At 36.7% G+C, this 24,554-nt stretch overlaps 1 protein-coding gene, 1 long non-coding RNA gene, 1 other non-coding gene and 1 pseudogene across 9 annotated transcripts in view; 2 read left to right on the top strand and 2 right to left on the bottom strand.

Annotated features, from left to right (window-relative positions):
• Window positions 1–1,389, top strand: part of LOC149045421 (tachykinin-like peptides receptor 86C) — a 1,717-nt pseudogene extending 328 nt beyond the window's left edge.
• LOC149045419 (RNA-splicing ligase RtcB homolog) overlaps window positions 1–14,254 on the top strand; it is a 113,878-nt gene extending 99,624 nt beyond the window's left edge. The window contains exons 1-6 of one of the 7 annotated variants that reach the window (XR_016187246.1): window positions 8,264–10,320; window positions 11,098–11,267; window positions 11,416–11,751; window positions 12,637–12,740; window positions 13,079–13,253; window positions 13,889–14,254. Coding sequence is in view for 3 of the 7 variants with exons in the window: in XM_089208237.1 (XP_089064363.1) it covers window positions 12,674–12,740; window positions 13,180–13,253; window positions 13,889–13,930 (183 nt within the window). In the remaining 4 variants the exon portion in view is untranslated. Of the gene's footprint in view, window positions 1–8,263; window positions 10,321–11,080; window positions 11,268–11,415; window positions 12,741–13,078; window positions 13,254–13,888 lie in introns of those variants that run through there. The other 6 variants (XR_016187245.1, XM_089208237.1, XR_016187244.1 and 3 more) reach the window with 6 other exon arrangements.
• LOC113669162 (uncharacterized) lies at window positions 4,357–5,459 on the bottom strand. The gene is made up of 2 exons (XR_016187261.1): window positions 5,217–5,459; window positions 4,357–4,651 (listed from the first exon to the last, which is right to left on the bottom strand). It is a non-coding gene; the product is annotated as an uncharacterized LOC113669162 (transcript).
• On the bottom strand, window positions 12,330–13,469 carry LOC149045420 (uncharacterized). The gene is made up of 2 exons (XR_016187280.1): window positions 13,366–13,469; window positions 12,330–13,229 (listed from the first exon to the last, which is right to left on the bottom strand). It is a non-coding gene; the product is annotated as an uncharacterized LOC149045420 (long non-coding RNA).
• Window positions 14,255–24,554: the final 10,300 nt, after the last annotated feature.

Here is a 24,554-nt window from a genome sequence, read left to right as displayed (position 1 = left end):
TATATACTGGAATCATTTCAATGGCCTTAGTTGGAAACATTTTGGTGATCTATATTCTGTACAAGAGGCCAGAAACAAGAATATTAAGAAGCTTCATGTGCGTCAACCTCGCTGTGGCCGACTTGCTCGTAACGGCTGTTGTCATGCCTCAGTCGATGGAACAAATCATTTTTGACAATCTGTGGATCGATGTTGTTTTCTTCGTGGCGGTCACAGCGTCCGTCTTCTCTCTAACAGCCGTGGCTTTTGACTTCTTCTTCGGGATTGTCCTTCCCATGCAAAAGTTCCCTCGCTTTAGGAACAAAAAGATCTTGGTTCCCACAATTTGGATCACTTCAATGTGTCTGATGACTCCATGGCTGATCACAGTCAAAGTTAAGAACTCCAGGATAGAATTTAAGTTTACTCAGTTTGGTGAGACTCAAGCAGCTTTGAGAGGTATCTTCTTTACATCGCAGTCATCATCTTCTTAGTGCCCCTAGTTACCATGTGCATTCTCTATGGACACGTCTGTCGTACACTCCACAGGCACAAACTGCCGGGCATTGCCATCAAAAATCGCGCAACAACTCGGGCCCACGCTACCAAGCGTCAAGTGATTCATATTTTGATAGCTGTCGTTGTTGCTTTTGCACTTTGCTGGCTTCTAGCGCACGCGTATCATATGATTTTGGCCATTGACTTCAGTGTCTGTGAATCGCTGCCATATTATATTATGCTGTTATGCTATTGGCGTGGACATGCAAACAGCGTTGTTTACCCGTGGCTCCTGATATACCTTACGAAGAAATTCCGTGCCGCATTTAAGAGATTGATAACTTGTCCATTACCGAGAATCTCATTTGCTAGCAAGAATAATGAGAGCGTAAGAAGTGTAACTAAACTGCCTATCAGAGACCCGATTGTCCAAGTGAGAGAACATTACCAGTTTGCAAGTTCTGTGTAAGGATTATTGTTAACTCTTTATAGGTTTTATTATATTCAAGTTGTAAAATTTGCAAGCTCATTATAAGTCCAGATATCAGCAGTTGAAGTGTTTCCTTCACACCAAATTAATTGAATTCAGATCGATGGATTAGGACTCTGCAGAACGTGATCCACTAAATCAAGGATTGACTTAACCTGTTTTGTCTCCATGTTGCATTTGGCTCGCATGATGGTATAATACAAAAACATAATTATTATCATAGAATACGTATGTAGATTTTTACCGCCTTGATATGCAAGTGTTAAGATGAAGAACTTTGTAGAGATCTAGTTGCATCTCATTTTCGCACTTTTCTTTTTATTTCTGGTGCTGTTTGTCAATCGTGTCATAAAAAATCCTTGGCGATACCCGGAAACTGTTTGGGAAATGAGACCTGACCCAAACTCGAGAGAAAGGGGGAAGTAGAGCCTTCAAAAGAAACAAAACAAAAGAAAAAATTCACTTTACCATGGCAATGCAAATTGCGTTCGAAGAAAAAGAGCTCTTAAAGATGGAAGACAATGCTGCACAGCGCCACAACTCATAGAAGCGTTTAGTGTAGACCGAGCTGCATGTTAAAACTGGTGCTTTGTGGATTAGTTTGTCCCATTGGAATAAGGATCACAAATCAAGCCACCTAACCACACCAGTCTTGGCTTACAGCTTGGGATGTTGTTCGGTCATCAGGTCAGAGAGAGACAAGGTAGAATCGGGTCATCAGATTTCACACATCGCCCCATGTAAGGTAATCAGGATTCCGGAATCCAGGAAATTTTTGCTTATGGAGTCCGGAATACTGGGCATTGGAATTCAGAATCCCGCTAGATAATGAATCCAGAATCCATTTGCTGAAGATCATTTTCAAATCGTATTAACGGCTTTCATGTGCATCCATGCAACCACGGTCATGCTAAAACGTAGACTGCAGACCGTGCAGATCATGTAGAGCGCGCTTTGTTCGCTGCAGAATTTTGACCGCTACAGCTCGCGTGACAACGACAAATTCAGTCATGACCTATCACTCAGTCGACTTCGATACTGTAATGGCCAAAGTTCCTTAATAGCTATTATTCAGTCTTCTACTCCGATTCAAAAATCTTATTCCCAGAAAAGTTCAAATTTAGCTTGCAGCACTTTCTTTACCGTAAAGTTCTTTGGGCTGTCTTGTGAAGATCCTGGTAATCATTTGCTTCGTTCATACAGCACATTCCATACCTCTAAAACAGCTTCACTGTCCACAAAAATAACATCTGCAATACATCTAGCCGTGTGGGGCTAATCTCCATGAGCTCAAGAAACTTGAGCCTGTGATTTTGCTTTGCTAGGTAACGAGAGTTCGATATAAACTCGTAAAATTTCGTGTGGTGTCCAAAACTTGGAAAAACGTTACCAAAAGAGCAAGAAAGTTATGTATACACCTTTATCATATGTAAATCACAGTTTAAAAAAAGCAAACAAAAAATAGCTCAGCCCGCACGGTCTGTGCGGTTTGCACAGTCTGCATGGTCTGCAGTCTGCGTTTTATGATGACCAATGCAACCGCTGTGGAGTGCAGTTCACTCACGTGGTCAATGGGTTGGCAAATTTGGAGAGACAAAAGAAATTGTTTACGTGACAAAAGCACTCAAATTCCCCAGGATATGCTTGGAACACCAACGTGGCAACGGACCACACGTTTCCAGTAAGGACAAACTTTGAACAAAGATATATATGGACACCTATGGGAGCCGGGAGAATTTTCGCTATTAGAACGTAAACCGCTTTCTTTGATATTTGGCATTCGGAATAAAAAATTTGAATATTTAATAAAACATCTTATCTCAGTGCGAATAAAATAAGATATTACCAGATTTTAGGGTCAAACTTGAAAAAAAAAAAAAAAAAGCGACAAGCCACCTTAAACCTTTATAGAATCATTTTTCTGGAGAATTCATAGCCGAAGTAATGTGACTTGACTCGGTTAACCTTTTAAAGAAAAATGAAGTATAGAAAAGAGAACCTGTTATTCTTGGAAAATTTGTGTAAATGCAGATCTTTTGCGATTTTGCAAAGGTTTGAGTATAGTTGAGCTGGTTGAACATCGTTTTATGCACAATCTCATAAAATCGAACATCATCTCAAATTACACGTAGGAAAACAAGCTTTTCTTGGTCATAGTCTGGGATTTATTTGCGACCTACACGGGGTAGTACAAAACTTTTATTTCAGTTTAAATTTTTCCTCAGTCTGGTTTTTGTTTAAAAGGAAAGTTAAAAAGAAATTTGAGAGGGAATCCGGAATCTAGCACCTGGAATCCGGAATCCACAGGATGGAATCCAGAATCCAATACTGTCCCGGATTACCTCACATGGCGTGACACATACGACTAAACCTTACGCGTATTCACGTCAAATCGCTAATTTTCACCCAAGTGTGGAGTAGTACACATATATAGTAACATATTTCCATAGCATTGATACCAAAACATCATTCACTCGTAAACTAAACGGCCAAGATACAAGGGAAGTTTAGAGTGAACGAGTCTTGGGGTGAATTGTCAGCAAATGAATTATTCATTGGAAAAAGGATTATTCTTCAAATCTCCTCAAGTAACTCCATGCACACCTACGTGTACTTTGGCCCTCTTACAATTAAAATCTTAGCAGAGTCTTCCAACAATTTCTCTCACATTCTGGGGTCTCAATACATTTAACTCTCGCTAAGAGCGGTCCTCTCAACTTCCCGTCGAAAAAAAAGTTTCCTTTTATTTTTTGCCCATGGAAAGGGTTTAAGACACATGTTTCAAAAATTGTTTAGTTTTTCTCCAATTCTCTTTTTTTGCGTCGCCACAAGCCAAAAATGATTTTTGGCCAGACCACCCCTGTGGACAGCGATCGAAAGTGTAAATTTCAAAGATTTTGTCCAGTGCGCAGCGACTGCAACAATGTAGCTCACGGAATTCTATCTTGCTTCAAGTTAAATGATGTATTAAGTTAGTTCTCAGCAAAATATGGAAACTTCAGCCGAAATATTTTTCATACTAGCGTGATCAGATTGCGCTCGTGAGAGATCATTTGCATGATTCTTAAAATTGACCAACATCTCCTTTTGACCGTTCAAACTTCGTTCGTTTATCTTCTACGTTGAGGATTTTAGGTTTTCACAGCAACTGAATGGAGGATAGATGCCGAGTTGTCCTAAAACGTTGCGTAAACGTGATCGGTCGTAACGCTTGCGCGCTTGCGTGACTTACAAAGTAGACAAAGGTGATCGGAAGGCGCCTTCTCGATAATTTACGTTCAAATATCAGGTTATGAACTACGCAGTGTGGAGAAGATCAAAATTAAAGGATAAAATTTGGCACTCTGGTCATAACAGACATATGGTGTTGCTCAAAAGGACACAAAAACAAGTTGAAATAGGTTACAGTGTTTATATTTACAAAACAACACACATACACTCTGAAATAATTCTTGCAGTTTCTCCCGAGATTTAGTATACGGAACCCGATGAACCAACCCTCCTTTCCGAAGATTTATTTCCATAACTAATGATGTTACGCTCTTATGGACCACAATGGTTTTGAGCGACAAACTCGACATTTCCCTGCGACCATCAAAATCAACTGGACAAACCCAGCTTGATGTATTGCGTGACGTGATTGTGCAAATTTTTCCCCTTGCGATATGGCCTGTTTCGCGGGTTCTACAAATTGAAACCAAAATTAGTGTAACGAATTAGAATCGAAAGTTATTAAAATGGACTGAATTACATTTTAATGAGAATTTTAACTTTCAAGAAGGTTTACTTGATTCATGGAAAGCAAAGATTGGAGTGGCTTAAGGTATTTCAGCCCTGATTTTAGTTCAACCTATACAAATTAGGATCGTAATACTCTGAACAGAAGGGTTTTTATATACTTTGCTGCTGAAGGGGTGTAGATAAAATAAATATTTCATTCCAGAATATGGTATCACAAAACAATCGAATTTATGTTTGTGGGAATAAATGTGTTTTCAGTGCTGACTCATTGTCATTTAAGTTGCCTAAGCCTATTGAGGCTACAAAATCATGTTTCCCATAATAAAATTTTCCAAACAAGAGATGGGTTTGCCTTCTGCTACATTGAAAAAAATAGTATTGAAGGCTCACAAGACAAAATTGACTTGGGCCAATAAAAATAAAGTAATAAGGGGGTTTCTAACAATGGGAAAATAGAATTAACTGTGGAGATGACTTCCAAATTGTCAATTTAAGTACATAAAGTTACCTCTAAAGATGAGTGTTTTGCAGCCTGTTTAAGATGATTTTTTATTTGCTGAGCCAATTCTCTGGTTGGTGTCATTATCAACACCAGGAGTAGTTTTTTGAGCTTGGACCTTCCATAACCAGTTTCTGTGGCTTCTGTAGCATTATTTTTGGTAGTATTTTCTGTAGTTTCACCTGCTTCTTGACTGGACTTGTGGTCAAGGACGTGGGTGAGAATTGGAATCCCAAAGGCTAGTGTTTTACCTGAACCCTAGTAAATACATATATTTTTTAATTAATACCCTTAAATAATAACCTCCTCAAAAACCAGCCATTCCTGGAAGCTAAACTTCTCCCAAGTGATTTTATCATAACTTCAACAGACAATTTCAAGGCATTATCCAACAAATGATATGAGAACTACGAAATGATATGAGAACTACGAAACTTACAACTTGAAGGGACTTATCTTGACAATCTTATTGTAATGCACATTTTTGTATAAATAATGTTCCATCAACCAACTAATATGTATATATAGGAAGATATAGAATGCCTGCATATCTTCACAATAGTTGTGAAACCAAGTACACAAACAATACACATAAAAAAAGAGACCTCCACCAATCTAACTGCTCTGATTCAACTCACTGTTTCTGCTGCACCAATGATGTCCCTGTGGTGGAATATTGCAGGCAGAAGGGAGAGAGTCTGTAAAGGGGTTAGTGTAGTAAAACTTTGTTCACTGAGTCCTCTCTGAACTTCTTTGGGAACACCAAGGACTTCCCAAGCACTCATATCTGCCATGGGCTCTAAAGTTTAGTTCATTCAAAATAAATGGTTTAGCTATAAAATATGATTGCATCTTAAACTTATAGTGTTAGTGGGAAATATCATTTTATTACAGTTGAATGGAATGGGTTATTTGTACCTGTATAGATATGAAATATGTTTATAAAGGTTTTATAATCTAAATTAATAAATACTTTATTAATAAATAACAATACAGTAATAAGAAAATTATCAGTAAAATTACATTATTTATTACACCCATTTTAAAATCACTGGTGGTCCCTGTAATCTGATTGGCTCTAATTGATGCAATTTACTCACAAATTGCACCATTTTTTGCCTTAAATTGCATCTTTTTTCCAGCTAATGAGAAGGCTACACTAAAGACAAAACAACCAATCAGATTTCAAGGCTTGTTTAAAGTAACCGATCAAATTACAGGAAATAAAAGACAAAGAGTATTGCATGGCAAATTTTGCAACTTTTGTTTCCAAAACTCTTACTTTTTCCCCCCCAAAAATGGATGAATTTAATTTCAGACCAGCTCAGTGCTGCATCAATAAAATATTTGAACTTACCAAGTCCTGTATTTGGGTGATTTCAAAATGAAATGGATGTAATAAAGTGGTAATTGAACCTCATGTCGTGCAATTTTGGTCTGAAATCATACTTGTGATTTCAAATCAAACTCGCGCTGTGCACTCATTAGATTTTGAAATCACGCATATGATTTCAGCCCAAATTGCACTTCACTTAGTTCAATTCCCATTATTTATAGAAAATTATCTCTTTTCCAAGATAACATTATCTACACAAAATGTGTTTGATTCTCTTCTTGATAATAAAATTCAAGGACAATCATTGGAGTAAAATTGTACTTTGTTTTGTGCATTTCCCATCTATAATTCCTAAAATTAACTCTTACCTGGAGGATCTTCCACTAGTCTATTGTCAGTGACCATTTCTACTCTGTTTTGCTCTTCTGACTGGGCTTTACTTTGGGCCTTGTTTTTCTTTCCTTCTTCTTTTTTCCCTTTGTCTGTTGGTCATTCTTCGTGCTTTTTCAATTCGTGTGGATGGTGTGGTAACTGTTTGTTCCAGATTATCCTGAGGATTTAAATCAAAAGACAATACTATGTAGCTTTTTTTTTTCTCCGTGAGCCAAACTTCTAGAGAAAACCAAAAAGAAGCTTCTATTCTTAGATATACATAATTGTGCATGTATGGGTAAAGACTGAAAAAATGCATGAGCCCTTTGGACAATGCAGTCTGCTGTCTTTGAAAAAATTAGGACAAACTGTTCTCAATGACTTCAGTCAATTCCTGTATTTCCATGTAGTTCTTGTGGTGAGTGTTGTTGTTGTTGTTGTTTTCTTTTTGTTTGTTTGTTTGTTTCTTTTCTCATTTAAGGTATGACTGGCAGTTATCTTAGTTTTGATTCTCACGTCTAATATATACACCCAATCTGACTCAGGAGACAAGTCATTCCATTTGGGTCAGGTTGAGGATTATTATTAAGCGTCTCGAAAATCGACTTGTGGTAAGACATTTCCACCTTAAGAGGCACGGTTTATTCAGATTTCCAGTATCACAAGATGACTTAACCACTAATTAACTTCTGGTGGGTCGATTTGTGAACGACTCAACCCAATTTGGATGTATTGGACAACCCTCAACATTTAATAATTAAAGATGAGTTAAGATAAAAAAAAAAATGAACAAAAAAATTTAAAAAGATAATTTTTCCCAATTTCTCGTAAAATACAAGGGTAATTTCACCACGTGCTTGAAGTGAATCTTACATTTGTATCTTCTAAATTTAACCATGCGATACGTTTTAAAGCACTTTAAGCAATTCACCTCCTGCAGCGGCCGTTCTTTTATTTTCTTCTTCTGAGCTGGTACACCTGCACCAATTCCTGCTAGCTCTTCTGGATGATAATCTTCCATGACTTCAAGGGACACAAATCCATCCATTTCGCCCGCAAAGAACGAAGGATCGTCCAATTCTACTGGTTCCCATTTTCGCTTCTTCCCTTTCGAATTCTTCTCTACCATTATGGAGCAATAATCAAAGAGCTTTAGTTGAGAAACTGAATGTAAACGCTCTTTTAAATAACAAACAACCGTTTTGGTTTATCCTTAGAGAATTAATAAAAACAATCTCACGTCGTCCGCCATTATGGATTACCCGCCAGAGAAGGACTGGATAAGAAATTGTGCATATTTCGCGCATATTCAAACGGGAGTCATGCGCTGCTTTATTGTTATATGGCTTTTCTTCCTTCGCCGAGTTGGCTGAAACCTTTGTAAAGCGCGAATGAAAAGACTAACATGGCGAAAGAACACCGTACATTCAAAGGGGAGTGCATTTATATTGAGCGCTTAAACGGAAACTCGTTTCTTATCAAGAAAGGCTTTGTCCCAAACATGAAGGTAAGTGAACGCGCGCCAAACATCAGATCGGAAGCTCAACTCCAGCTGAGTAGCGTGCGCGTCAAAATACACGTCTAACGATGTCATACTTGAGAATGTTGATAATAAGCTATGGTCATCGAAATAAATCCCCTTACACCTGCCATTTCTGTCAAAGTAATTTCCTTCTTTGAAATAAGTTTTGTCACAAGGAAAATTGTTTCTGGAACAACTAGATTTTGTTCTCCCCCTCTTCCCCACCTTTTCTGCCCACGTTATGATCAAATCCCCTCCCCCTTCCCCCCCGTCCCCCCTCCACGTCTCTCATGTCAGAACTGTTTTCTTTTTTTTTTTTTGTTTCAATCAGTCAATTCACGAACTACAGTCAAACCTGTCTTAGGTGACACCGTATTAAGCACTTGCACTGTATTAGACGCCATATTCCTGAGGATGACTGCTTAATACAGGGTTGACTGAACTGAACAAATAAATTTTGTCCTCACTTCCTCCACCAAACCCAGATTATATCCATTATTGTCCCCATACCCCCTAATTTCCCTCCTTTTCCCCTAGTTGCAGACTGTGGTGTTTTGCTGGAAATTGTTGATGCAAGAATGTCCTAGTTAGTACTGGATTAGGATGTTCTCAATAATAAGTACCATGGACAAATTTTTACTTTCTGTTTCAGATACAAGACTTGAGGTGTACATTGCAGCTATTCAACTCTGAACTTCAAACTATTTTTTTCTCTTTTTTTCTTTAAAAATTGAAGGTATCTTAGATATATAAATGAGTTGCTTGAAAAGCAAATGTTTGATGAGCTGAAGCACTGGGCTGGAACTCAAGGTACAGTACTCTAAACATTTGAAATATAATACTGTTGTATTTGCTGCATTTTTCTTATTCCTTTGATACAGTTGAATTAAATTGCTCTCCAGGTATTGGTGGTTTCCTTACTGGTGTAAAGCAGATTGCAAATGTTGCAGCTTTGCCTGGAATTGTTGGTGTAAAAATGATCATAACTTTTTCTTGTTGAAATTACAACTCAGTTTAACTCAAACTTGTTCAATCCCGGGCCCAGTTGTTCAAAGGCTGATAAGTGCTAACCCAGGGTTAAATTTTAATCAGGGTGTGTTTAATCCTTGGCTTAAAAGCCTTTTTAGAATAATTCACTATAATTTTTTTAGGGCATCCAATCATCAAATCACAGACTAAAGGAATTGTACATGTAGACTGAATTTCATTTGAAAGCTTTCAGATATGAAATCAGATTTCACACTGACCATTAGCTATCTAAACTCAGCTTTTAACAAACCGGGCACCCTGTACTCTCGGGAAGCAGAGAAAGTATAAAGTGGAGATGACAAAAGAGTTTCTTGTTATACAGTTTGTGTTTTTATAGCATTTTTACACAAAGATTTCACTTAAAGTGATGCCAAATAGAGCATCCAGTTATCCAGTTAGATCCAGGTTAATCCCATTATTTTAGAGTGTGGGTTTATTGAACTTTCTCTGTGGTAAAAGTTTTATTTCCTTCTTAATAAATTTAGGAAATTCTGAAATAGTATGCATAGAATACTAATATCCTAATATCCTTCTCAGGGAAAATGCACATATTTTTTCCAGGCTAATGAAGTCTTGAAAAAAGTACTTTCAGAGACAATATCATCCATCTCTAGATGAATTTGTCATCTCTGAAAGAATTTGTCATCTCATCAATCAGACTTTATGAATGACAATATACCCCCAGCCAGAGAAATTTTTGATCACTTCCCTTTTGTTGAAATAATAATAACAAAGAAGGCTATGTATCTCTGTTTCTATTCTTGAAATGTTGATTCGTATTTTTTTGCTTGGACCTCAGAGATCAGTTGGACTACCAGATGTTCATTCTGGCTGTGGATTTGCTATTGCTATTGGTAAGTTACAATTCACACATTTGTGATAAATAGGGCAACATTTTATTCTGAATATGTTTGTGGATTGTAGTTGTGTGAAGTGGGGTGTCGTGTGAAAAAAATTTTTCTCAATAAGTTATTTGTCAACAATGTAGTTTCCTCGTCATAACTCAAAGTAAGTGCCCTTTGATGAAGCTTATAGTTTCTTTTCAAACTGGTAATGTGCTTAAAATGACTTTGGTTGGTCATGGTGATGAATTCACTTTCTGAATGCAGTATAATCATTTGTCTCGCCATTAATTTACTTTGGATGTGGATCATGACTTTTTGACTGCATATTGTGTCTTCTTTGCATTATAAGGTCAGTAGATATGCTTGACCTTATGAAACTCTCTGTTTGGCTGTGATTGGCTGGAATCCCACACAGGCTTTGATTGGCACGCTGACCAAATGTTCCTTTGGAGTATACTGTCGTAGAGTTATTATGTTTTTGTGTTTCTTGTGGTCAGCATCCATGTTTCTGGGATGTCTACCTCAATGTCCAATTTATGTTGTAACAGGCAAAGTCTTGTGTGGATGGCCTCTTATACCCTGCATGTATAATAATAGGATCACAATCACTGTACTCTACTTCAGTCCAGAGCAGGTGGTTTCCAGGTGTCTTCTGAAACTGTAGAGGCCTTTGTCTTAGCATGTCATTTCTCTATATGATAATAACTCGTTTAACCTTACTTGCATAGGTTTTCCTGTTCTGCTGATGTAAACTTTGCCTTACTCTCAGGCAATCTTTTCAACCAGGGGCTCTTGTTTTAAAGATGCTGTGCCATGGATGGGGAGTGTCCTGTTACTATTTGTAACATCAGTGAAGTGAATGGAATGCTTTCGGTTCTTCAAATGCTGTAGCAAGCAAGATTGTGAATGTGTTATATACAGAGCGTTCCCAGATCCTTCGCTCGTAGGATGATAAGGTTATCGATTGCTCCTATTACTTAACTATAAATATTGTTATTTATTCTTTTTATTTATTTATTTTTACTTTTCGCAGTGGAGAGGAGGGGGGTTTGGCTGGGTGGCTTTTCTAATTTTGTAATTTGAATTTATATGCTTACTTTGCAGTTTCACCCCGTTTTAGTAATGAGTTTAGAAATCTCACCATTGCACCCTAAAGCTCCATTCCTTTGATGCACTGTGATCTGTGTGATCTTGGACCACAAATCCTAATCCATATCCTCCCAAAGGAACACACAATTTAACTCCACATTTACAAAAAAGTGTTATTTGAGAGGTGATCCACAAGTATCAGTCAGCTGGACCAAGGATGGAGTGCTACTTAGTAAAAACAACAGCCTGGTTATTAGACAAGTGACATTTAAAGATAAGGGCAATTATGAATGTACTGCTAAATAAATGATTATGGCAAAGCAAACTCTTCCTTCTGGATGGATGTCAGAGGTAAACTCTATATTGTAGTTTATGTCAGTCATCAAACTTGTAACTTAACCAAGCATTTGTTTGAAGTTTAAGCCAAATTTAAAGAGACCTATTTTTTTCTCTCTTTTCATCCATATCATTTAAAAATATTAATGACCAAGGAACTAAGGAGTCATGATCTTATGATTCATTTTCATAAGTGTTAAAGGTAGTTCATCAACTTGGATATGAGTGTATCATTACCTAAATATTAATGATTGAAGTTGGAAAGAGATTACAAAGGAACATATAACTTGTTTCAAATTACCAACATTAGTACTCTTTTTTCTAGAAAAGGGTTCCTGGTTGCGTACAGTTGATTCTGACTCACAGACAACCAGATTGTAAATGAAGATAAATCCGTGACCAAAAAAATAATTGAAAACACCTCCTGTTGTTAAGAAATTGCAAATCCTGTGGTCCACTCTAACATTTTTCTCTGTGAACTTATGTTAAAACGCACAATTTGGATATGTCAAATGACAGATTTCCTTTTCTTTTTTTTTTTTCATAACAGAATGCAAATGTTTTATATTGTTTGATCATCCTTGCTTAATAACTTTTTGAATTCAATATATACTGTTAAAAAAATTAAACTGATAGTAATTGAACATTTATGTTTCTAACATTACGCTCAACAACCGAAAAAACGTTATTGGAACTAACAGCCAAACAATATCTTTTTATGCTCAACTGGAAAACCTCTGGAAAAATTGACTTTGGTGAAAAATAGACTTGAACATCGCGTTTTTTGTTTTGATTTTGTTGAATTTTCAAGGAACTGAGGGACATGATAGACTATAGCTGGAGCAAAACAAAATAGATTTTTTGTCAGGGTTTAATAAGTTCTTTTATAATTACTGTTAGGATTGGAAATCATTGAAATTATCACCACAACAGAGAAATGGATCTTACCATGTATGTATGGAGTCACATCCTAAAAGGAAAAATTTGGAGAAAAATATATAATGGTAAGTACCTTGTTTTCAATTTAGTGGTTTCAGTGTTATTATATCACAGATTAATTTAAGGACTTCACTTTCTCAAAGCATGGCTAAGGAAAGAACTGGATTAATCACATTGATTTAGTTTGATTGGCATGATTGAGTTCAATAATAAAATTATTGAACTCGCTGAAAATTTCCAGTTCAATTATGTTTGATTGAACAGCAATCTAACAATTGGATTCCACTGAGTTCGATTGATTTTTGGCTGGGTTTTGTTCAATTGTCCATGCCAGGAAAAGATCAATGTTTAATTATATTGCCAAGAATTTCAACTCTACGTTTTTATTTTCTCTCAATAAAAGCAATACTTGCAAAGAACACAGTTACCTCATCATGGTGTATCTCTCAAAAGAATCTTGCCCATTTCCTTGTATGGTCCTTGAACTGTTCTGGTGTTTTGTAGCTTTCTTGGCCTGGTTCTGGGTCCACTGCTTCCACCAGATCACTGAAACCCTATTTTATCAACAAAGAGAGCAAGTATGTAGATGAGTATATTTTAATATAATTTATTGTAGTCATGCCTCTTAGATATTGACTAAAATTTAACTCTATGATCCTAGTGACCAAATTAACACAAGAAAATGTTTACCTTCCATAATTTCTTCACTTCTCTGTATGTCCTTCTTTGATGACTTGTCCCCTCAAAGATTGGTTTATGATCCAGTTTGTGTAGGATTGCTCGGAGGTCTTTTCCTGACATAATACATTGTTGTTATTATTATTATTATGTTCGTTGTTATCAGTATTAGTTATTGCTTGCCATTGCACTGTGATATGTAAAGTAATGCAAAATAAAGCCTTTTTTAGCCTGTGGTAAATTAGAATGAAGTATTCATTTTTTTTTAGAATAGCCATGGAGGTCTTTGTTTGTTTGTTTTTTTTTTCAGTCTCGTGATATACACCTAACTTTAAGTCTGAGATTACAACTATGATTTTTTATTTTTAATTGAATCTTTGTGATTTCTACACTGGTCAGATTTTATTCACTATAGTCATGCCTGGCTTTGGTAGTCAGGTACATGTAGTTAAAATAAGTTACATTTGTTTTCACTGACCTCTGCTATTGAATGCAAGGCATTGATCCCATTTTGCCTGTTCCTCTCCTGTTTCAGAACACTGATTGGCGGAAGAATCTCTCTTTCCTCGTCTGGTAAGGCCATCCTCAACTCATGGTATGCCTCGTCTGAAATCAAGCCTTCGTCTTTCGCAACAAGTACATGCTGCGTCGTCCGACAAGTGGAGTTTTCTCTCTCGTCACCAGCATCGTGTCCAAGTGGAATTACAACTTCACGTCCTTGTACAGTGAACTTAATCTGAAGAAGAAGACAGGGGTTTCCCTTTAAAATTTGTTTTCATATGAACATAGCTAGATAGATAGATCGATCGCCACATAGATGTATGATTTTTTTTTCGCGACTTTGCTGTTGGTCAATGTCTCAGTTCTATTTTTCACGAAGAAGTAAAATTGTTACTTACCTTGATGGGCTCAAACTCCTCCAGTCCTTCCACCGATTGAGCCACTAGTTGCCTGACTCGTCTTTTGTTATTATTTCTGGCTGCCGGTGTTAATTGCCAGAAGTCCTTTTCGGTGTTGTAGAAAACATTTTCAGTCTCTGCAATTCTCTGCTTTAGCAGCATTCCTTCAGCATTTGCTAGTTGAAGCTGAGCTACGACTTCATTCAGCCGAGTTGCAATGGAGTTGTGCTAAATTCTCAAATTGTGGTTCTCTTCCCGAAGACGCCTTATTTCGGCCTCATAAACCTCTGCAAGAGATGGCTGTGTCTGTGCTAGTGTGCAACTCTGTGCTTGATTGTGTTGAAAATGAGTTAGAAAACTCCCACCTCTGACGGACTTAACCTTAAATTTCGACAACATTACTTAGCGAGTATCAGTCCTCATTACACCCGGACGTTTTTCTACTTAGCATCATTTTGTGTCTTGTTTTCATTCATGGATAACTTAAACAAAGCCATTGCTTTTAATAGAATGCCGATCGCTTTTTTGTGATCTTCATCAAATGAAACAGAAAAAAAAGAAACAAAAACCCACCCACACATAAGATCGACCTTAAGTCTGAAAAATACTTGAAGAGCGGGTTTATTTTTATAACCAACCTTCATAATCTTGAGAACGTATCAAAGCAGTTAGAGAGGCGAGCGCGAACTGAGATCGCTTGAAACTTGTCAATGGCTCGTTTTTATCAGGGAGGTGAGAAAATAACCATCTATTGCTTGTATTAGAGGAATTGATCGATATCAAGGAATATTGCTGCGTTTTTTGCGCTAAGTGCTTATACCATCAAATTTAAGAATTTGTTCATGCTTAGCGTGCGAATATCGAGTTATGGATGCACGGGGAAGTTTAGAGGGCAAGAAAAATGCGTAAGAGTAGCTCGAGGCGTAGCCGAAAGCAACTCTAGCTTTTTGAGTGCTCTCCAAACTTCCTAAGTGGATCCATAACTCGATATACGCACAGCTAAAAGCATGAGCAAATTCTTTTATAACAGAGCGACAACAAGGATCTGCGCGAAGAAGCCAAATTTTCTGCAGCTGGTCTTCCGACAAATTTGCGAAAGGTGCAACTTGCGAGTTTTTTTCGGCTTTGTCTTGCTTGTTGGATCAGGACCTAAAAGGTCAATGCCGACAGAAAAATTGGGCAGTTCTTCGCTGGTTTCTTCCATATTTCAAAGAGAAGGAAAACTACACTGCAACTTAACAGGACGGAGACTGAAGCCGGGTAAAAAAAAAATGCTCACATCATCTTATTTACGCGCGGCTGTGCGTAAATAAAGACTTTATTCATAGCGGCTCAACAGGACTTGTATAGGGAAAGCACGCGCGCTATGTTATTAAACTAATTCGCTCGCGGTTTATATACTTTGTAAGCATTTGCGTTGTCATTAGATGGTTTCTTTTTGGGTTTCCTTTCAAAATTGTCGAAACCAATGTGTCGACATCGATGGGAATAAATGCGAGTAACGTGCATCCCAGTAATATGTTCCGACATGCATTCGAGAATAAGCCGTAACGTAATAAAGATCGTCGGTGGAAAATGTCGTTTGAGATTAAGAGGGTGAAAAGACAATAGCAGGTAATTTAGTGTTGACAACTGGGTTGAAAACGTAAATTAGCCACCGTAAAGGTTAAAAAAGCTGACGTTTCGAGCCGAAGGGCTAACGCTCGAAACGTCAGCTTTTTCACCCTTTACGGTGCCCAATTTGCGTTTTCAACCCGGTTGTTAACACTAAATTACCTGCTATACTCTCCCACCGACGCAGCACCACAGTTTCTCTAGAAACTTATCCCTTTATTCATTTGAAAAGACGATAGACTTCTTATCTTGTCTCGCAAATCTTGCCGTCTGGAAAATCAGATGCTCTGTTCACGGTACATAAAACCTTCAGAGGCGTTCAGTTATTCATCTCTCAAAGAATTCAAATTCATCTTGGTTTTTGTTCTTTGTACTTTTTTTCCAGAGGATGAAAAACTTCGTCGCAACAAACGCAAACCAAGACCCTGTTTTAAAGCCGCGGCTACACGAGCGATTTTTTGCCTGCAATGGTGATGCGATTTTTTCTTAACATTGTCACGTCGCCGGTCACGGCTAAACGGGTGACAAAGTTTGTGATTTTGTCACGAAAAGTTCAACTCATCGAATTTCTCGCGACTTTTTTCAGCGATATAATGGCTGTCGCCGTCCCAGCACTTGCACGAGGGTGGCTACACGGGTAGTTTGCACCGCGCGCTGGCGACGCAACAAATTTAGAGAAAATCGCATCACCATTGCAAGTTAATAATCGCTCGTGCAGCCGCGGCTTAACATTGTGAGATCTGGAACCGGGCTACCTGTCAATTTAATTCAAACAAGCTTCATTCGTGACCATTCACACTGATTCAAATTTTATTTGGTTTCATCACTCTTTGTTTTCATCTCTCTCTCTGAAGTAAGAGGGACTTAGAGTCTGACCTTCCTACGTTACAAAATGAATTTTGCTGTCCTCTTATTAACTCGCTTCAAATTGAAGTCGTGAACATTCAAAGAAAGTAGTTATTGGATTCTGAAATTCATCATTGTGCAAAATACTCGTCGTCTTCTTCCTTTTTTGTTATTTATTTACTTTTTTATTATTTGTGTCATCACAGAACGAGGTTTATAACTGGCGACTCTCCACTTTGTTTGGGAATAAGTTTTTTCAACCGAAGGAAAACGTTGAGAAAGGTATTATTATCATATTATTTGTTTTCTTCCGGTATCCTTTAGATCATTAAAACGTTTCATTCGAGGCCTATTAGTTGTTTAACTCAGTTGTTGAATTGTTGATGAAAGCTGTGTATAATAAATTTTCGTTGAAGATCATCATCCGTCTTATTTCAATTCAGCCAATTGAATTTACCATGATGCACTTTGGTTAATTACATTGTAGGTTTTTTAGCTCATTCATGCTGAAAGCGGTGATTGAGGTATCTTGGTGATGTTGACGGAAGTTGTCGACCGTGGACGGGAGTTGTATTCCATGGACAGAAGTTGCATTGTAGACCGTGAACGGAAGTAGTCTCGCATGCTACCCCTCCCCACTCAGTAAAAGTCAAAAAAATTAATTTCGATGAAGCTCAGAAACTCGCGTGGAAAAAAAATAAGATGTTTGTATGGTTTAAAAACAATGATAACTCAAATCACATTTCTGAACTTCTAAAAATGCAACTTGGATCGAAAAGCCAAAATGTTCACACCTAAGGGACCCTTAGCGGGTTCATTTCAAAACACGCCGTTATCACGCAGAAGAGCATTAGCATCAGAGACAGTCATATTGGCAAGCCACGCATTTGCGTTCGTCTTCATCTGGTATAAAAGTTATCATTACTCTATCATTGTGCTTGTCCTCGGGAGCTTTTCAACATACAGTAAACACATTAATCATAGCGGCCAAGATGGTCTAAATATTTTCTTTCGAGCTCCATTATTTCGGTCCGGACTTGAGGCTCGCTTAGACAAAAACAGCAATACCAATCCGGTCAGTACAAAATGCAGACTGCAGACAGCGGACCGGGTACAAAATGCAGACTAGGAATAAAATGTAGACTGCAGACTGGTTACCAAATGCAGACTGAGAATTTATACTGTTTTTTCGTTTGATACGTGATAACATATCGTATTAAAACTTACCGAGCGTCACACAATCGCTTTTCCGCGATCATCTTTTACGATCATTCGCAATATTGGGGAAAATTCCTTAACCGTTTCTTGATCACAGACGTTCTGAAAATAATTTCAAGCCTTCCTAGAGTCTTCTCGCTTTGCGCGCGAGTTAGTTGGTGTGACGTCGGCACAGAATTTACCAACTTAATAAAAGTGGATGTAGATGTAAATCAGATGTCACTATCGAATATTTAACACGCGCAATATTCGAGAAACAATTGACAGCTTTGCACGAGGTCCATGCGTCTCATCTTTTTAACCGATATGTGTTCACTTTGTTGACAAAAATGCAGGCCGGGACCAAAACTGTTCCCTCGACTTGATATATTTTTAACGTTTAGAGGTGTTCGCGGACTGATTTTCACATATGTGCCTTATATTGTTATTGGCTTACATGAGGAACTGGCGAATTTTTATAGGGAAAAGCGAAGCGTTGCTTTCGTGACTGGCCTTTTGATTACTTTTCTGATGGTTTTATCTCTCATCTGTTTCGAGATTACGCAAATATTGATATGTGAAAATCAGACTATATGGGTGTTTGAAATTCTATTAAGAACGATTGTGGCCGCTTTGTTAAATACCAAATGCAACGACCGCTTTATTAAAAACAAAAGATATCAAGAAACGAGCAAGGAATATTTCACAATGGTGCAAATGATCATGAAAGATGAGGGTTATAAATATTTTGCTGCTTGAGCAACATTTGATGCCTGATCATGCCCACCCAGCCCACCCTCTGTCCCACAAACACACACACGCACCAACAAAAAGGACACTGTCTACCTAATGACCTCTGCCCATCCCAACTCCAGCCCACATAACCTTATTTCCAATTCCCATCACGACAAATGAACAAGTTTTCTTATCACACAACCGCCCAAAAGTCTTGAAATTTCACATAAACTGAATTCAACTGTACCTTATTCAAACAGTCCAAGATATCAATACAAACTTAAGCCATAACATGAATGAGCTGGCTCCAAGAGCCTTTTGATTAATTATATTTGCTGTCGGTCGCTGAAAATAGCTAAACACTTCTCAGTTGCTAATAGTTTTAATTTGCGCATAAAAAATCAATGGAGATCTTAGGATTCAGCGGTGTCACTAAAACATAGTGATTGAAACAAAAACATTCAGTTTTTGATAAGCTTTGGCAGTGAGTTGAAATTAATTTAAAATCAACTCAGAACTGTTTAGAAGGGAAAAACCATTAAAATAATCTATGTTTAGTCAACACTTACTTAATTCCACACCAGATGGTTGCAATGGGACAATTTTGATGTCCTTTTATTGGCTCCCTTTGAAGTGAGGTCAGAAACATATAAAGATAATAGTTATTGGATTCTGAAATACATCCTTCAGCAAAATACTCGTCATATTCTTCCTTTTTATTGTTTGTGTCTTCACGGATCGTGGTGTTATATCTAGCGACCCTCCATTTACTTTGGAAATAATCAAATTTTCAACAGAAGGAAAAAGGTGAGAAAGACTTTATCATGATTAGTTGTTTTCTTCTGGTATTGTTCGGATCACTAAAACGAGTTTCATTCTAGGCCTCTTAGTTGTTTGATTCAATTGTTAAATCGTTGATGATACGCTGTCAATTTTCGTTGACGATCTTTACCCATTTTTATTTCGATTCTGCCGACTGAGTGTATCATGATACACTTTATTCAGTTGCATTGTAGGCGTTTTTAACAATATTTGCTGCCGGTCGCTGAAATCGGCTAAACGCTTCTCAATTGCCAATAACTGCAAAAAAACAAACTAAATTAAAAGAAAAAAAAAGTGAGAAGCAAAACTCGACAGAACGGAGAAAAACCAAATTTTAAACTGTTCGTAATACTAAAATCTCCGCAGTTTTTAAAAAGGACCAATTTTGACAGCAATCGGTAATGGAGTTACTTTATTCGTCACCAGATGGTGGCAAGCGTTAACGATCTCTTACTTGACTGACTCATTTGAAATAATGATAATGCCCAAAGAGATGTTTTTTCGGCACGATTATGGCAAATAAATTTAAAAGTAGTTTTAAATTTTCGCATTTAAAAGAAAGGAGATCTTAGGATTCAGCGGTGTCACTAAAAGGTAATGATTAAAACAAAAGATAAGTTTTCCATTAGCTTTGGCAGTGACTTGAAGTTAATTTACAATGAACTCAAAACTATTCAGAAGGAAAAACCGTTTAAATAAACTACTTTTCACTCTAGGCCTACTAAATGTTTAATTAAGTTGTAAAAATGCTGATGATTCGCTTTCAATTTTCGTTGACGATCTTCACTCATTTTATTTCGATTCTGCGATGCACTTTATTCAGTTGCATTATAGGCTTTTTTAGTGATATCTGCTGTCGGTCGCTGAAAATGCTCAACGCTTCTCAATTGTAAATAACTGTTAAAAAAAACGAAACAAACCAAAAGAACACGAAATAAAAACAGGTACGAAAAAAAAGAGCGAGAAGCAAAACTCAACAGAACAGAGAAAAACCAAATTTTAAACTGTTCGTAATACTAAATTCTCCAGAGGTTCTAAAAGGACTAATTTTTGACAACAATCGGTTATACAGATCGATGACGCTGGTAAAATAGTTATGTCATTCGTCACCACGAAATAAACACAAAATAAAACAGGTACGAAAAAAAAAAAAAAAAAAAAAAAAGGCGAGAAGCAGAACTCGACAGAACAGAGGAAAACCAAATTTTAAACTCCTGGTAATATTCAAATCTCCAGAGTTTTTAACGTGGTTTTATGTCTAGCTACTCTCCATTTACTTCGGAGATGATGAATTTTTCAACAGAAGGAAAAAGTGAAAGTGAAAGTGAAATGTGATCATCGCAGTAAATTTTCCAATTTAAGCAATTGGAAAGAAGAAGCCTGAAAAAAATCAGGGCTTCAACGGGATTCGAACCCGTGACCTCCGCGATACCGGTGCGATGCTCTACCAACTGAGCTATGAAGCCACACATTGGGAGCGAGGTCAATTTATTGAGAGAAAGCTGAGAAAGACATTATCATCATTAGTTGTTTTCTTCTGGTCTTCTTCGGATCACTAAAACGAGTTTCATTCTAGGCCTATTAGTTGTTTGATGCAATTTTTAATTTGTTGATGATTCGCTGTCAATTTTCGTTGAGGATCTTCACCCATTTTATTTCGATTCTGCCGATTGAGTTTACCATGATACACTTTATTCAGTTAGATTGTAGGCTTTTTTAATAATATTTTCTACCGGTCGCTGAAATCGGCTAAACGCTTCTCAATTGTCAGTAACTGCTAAAAACGAAACAAAACAAAAGAACACGAAATAAAAACGGGCCCAAAATAAAAAAGCGAGAGGTGAGAAAGCCTATTATTTGTTGAATTCACTTGTTAAATTGTTGATGATTCTCTGTCAATTTTCGTTGACGATCTTCAGCCATTTTATTTCAATTCTGCCGATTGAGTCTACCATGACGCACTTTAGTCAATCGCATTGTAGGCGATTTTAATGATATTTACTGTCGGTCGCTGAAAATAGCCAAACGCTTCTCAATTGCCAATAACTACAAAAAAACAAACCAAATCAAAAGAACATGAAATAAAAACAGGCACGAAAAAAAAATGAGAAGCAAAACTCTATGGAACAGAGGGAAACCAAATTTGAAACTGTTTGTAATACTAAAATCTCCGCAGTTTTTAAAAGGACCAATTTTTATAGCAATCGGTAATAAAGTTATGTTATTCGTCACCAGATGGTGACAAGCGTTAACGATCTCTTACTTGACTGACTCATTTGAAATAATAATAATAGTGCCCAAAGAGATGTTTTTTTTTGGCACGATTTTGGCAAATAAATTCAAAAGTAGTTTTTTCAATTTTCGGGTTAAAAACAAAGGAGATCTTAGATTCAGCGGTGTCACTAAAAGGTAATGATTAAACAAAAAATAAGTTTTCCATTAGCTTTGGCAGTGAGTTGACATTAATTTACAATGAACTCAAAACTCTTCAGAAGGGAAAAACTATTTAAATAAACTACTTTTCACTCTAGGCCTACTAAATGTTTAATTCAGTTGTTAAAATGCTGATGATTTCCTGTCAATTTTCGTTGACGATCTTCACCCATTTTGTTTCCATTATGTCGATGCACTTTATTCAGTTGCATTATAGGGTTTTTTAGTAATATTTGCTGTCGGTCGCTGAAACGCTTCTCAACTGTAAATAACTGTTAAAAAAAACGAAACAAACCAAAAGAACACGAAATAAAAACAGGTACGAAATAAAAGAGCGAGAAGCAAGAGCGATGACGCTGGTAAAATAGTTATGTCATTCGTCACCAAGAAATAAACACGAAATAAAAACAGGTACGAAAAAAAACAAATAGGCGAGAAGCCGAACTCGACAGAACAGAGAAAAACCAAATTTTATTTTATTTTGTGTCATCCCAGATTGTGGCTTTATATCTAGCGACTCTCCATTTACTTTGGAAATAATCAATTTTTCAACAGAAGGAAAAAGGTGAGAAAGACATTATCATCATTAGTTGTTTTCTTCTGGTCTTGTTCGGATCACTAAAACGAGTGTCATTCTAGGCCTATTAGTTGTTTAATTCAATCATTAAATTGTTGATGATTCGCTGTCAATTTTCGTTGACGATCTTCACCCATTTTATTTCGATTCTACCGATTGAGTTTACCATGATACACTTTATTCAATTGCATTGTAGGCGTTTTTAACAATATTTGCTGCCGGTCGCTGAAATCGGCTAAACGCTTCTCAATTGCTAATAACTGCAAAAAAACAAACCAAATTAAAAGAACACGAAATAAAAACAGATACGGAAAAAAAAAGCGAGAAGAACAACTGGACAGAACAGAGAAAAACCAATCTCTTCACCTCACCAGAGAAAAACCAAATTTTTATAACTGTTCGTAATACTAAAATCTCCGGAGTTTTTAAAAGGACCAATTTTTACAGAAATCGGTAAAAGAGGTACGTTATTCGTAACCAGATGGTTGCAAGTGGTGACGATCTCTTACTTGACTGACTCATTTGAAATAATAATAATGCCCAAAGAGATGTTTTTTGGCACGATTATGGCAAATAAATTCAAAAGTAGTTTTTAATTTTCGCATTTAAAAGAAAGGAGATCTTAGGATTCAGCGGTGTCACTAAAAGGTAATGATTAAAACAAAAGATAAGTTTACCATTAGCTTTGGCAGTGAGTTGAAATTAATTTACCATGAACTCAAAACTTTTCAGAAGGGAAAAACTGTTTAAATAAACTACTTTTCACTCTAGGCCTACTAAATGTTTAATTCAGTTGTTAAAATGTTGATCATTCGCTGTCAGTTTTCGTTGACGATCTTCACTCATTTTATTTCGATTCTGCCGATGCACTTTATTCAGTTGCATTATAGGCTTTTTTAATGATATTTGCTGTCGGTCGCTGAAAATAGCTCAACGCTTCTCAATTGTAAATAACTGTTAAAAAAAACGAAACAAACCAAAAGGACACGAAATAAAAGCAGGAACGAAATAAAAAGCGAGAAGCAAAACTCGACAGAACAGAGAAAAACCAAATTTTAAATTAAATTCTCCAGAGCTTTTAAAAGGACCAATTTTTGACAGCAATCGGTTATACAGATCGATGACGCTGGTAAAATAGTAATATCATTCGTCACCACGAGGAACTCTTTAGGACACTGCTGAATCCTAAGATCTCCTTTCTTTTAAATGCAAAAATTAAAAACTACTTTTAAATTTATTTGCCATAATCGTGCCAAAAAATATCTCTTGGGGCATTATTATTATTTCAAATGAGTCAGTCAAGTAAGAGATCGTTACTACTTGCAACCATCTGGTGACGAATAAGGAAACTTTATTACCGATTGCTATAAAAATTGGTCCTTTTAAAAACTCCGGAGATTTTAGTATTACAAACAGTTATAAAAATTTGGTTTTTCTCTGTTCTGTCGGGTTTTGCTTCTCGCTTTTTTTTGTACTTGTTTTTATTTCATGTTCTTTTGATTTGGTTTGTTTTTTGCCGTTATTGGCAATTGAGATGTGTTTACAATTGCCAATAACTGCAAAAAAACAAACCGAATCAAAAGAACATGAAATAAAAACAGGTACGAAAAAAAAAAACGAGAAGAAAAACTCTATAGAACGGAGGAAAACCCAATTAAAAATTGTTTGTAATACTAAAATCTCCGGAGTTTTTAAAAGGACCAATTTTTATAGCAATCGGTAATAAAGTTTCCTTATTCGTCACCAGATGGTTGCAAGTAGTAACGATCTCTTACTTGACTGACTCATTTGAAATAATAATAATGCCCAAAGAGATATTTTTTGGCACGATTATGGCAAATAAATTCAAAAGTAGTTTTTAATTTTCGCATTTAAAAGAAAGGAGATCTTAGGATTCAGCGGTGTCACTAAAAGGTAATGATTAAAACAAAAGATAAGTTTTCCATTAGCTTTGGCAGTGAGTTGAAGTTAATTTACAAGGGACTCAAAACTGTTCAGAAGGGAAAAACTATTTAAATAAATTACTTTTCACTCTAGGCCTACTAAATGTTTAATTCAGTTGTTAAAATGTTGATGAT

This window comes from Pocillopora damicornis, chromosome 5 (genome assembly GCF_964200805.1).
Source record: "Pocillopora damicornis chromosome 5, jaPocDami1.2, whole genome shotgun sequence".
Lineage (NCBI taxonomy): Eukaryota > Metazoa > Cnidaria > Anthozoa > Scleractinia > Pocilloporidae > Pocillopora > Pocillopora damicornis.
Note: the sequence above shows the minus strand (reverse complement) of the source record. Positions and strands in the feature narration are given on the sequence as shown.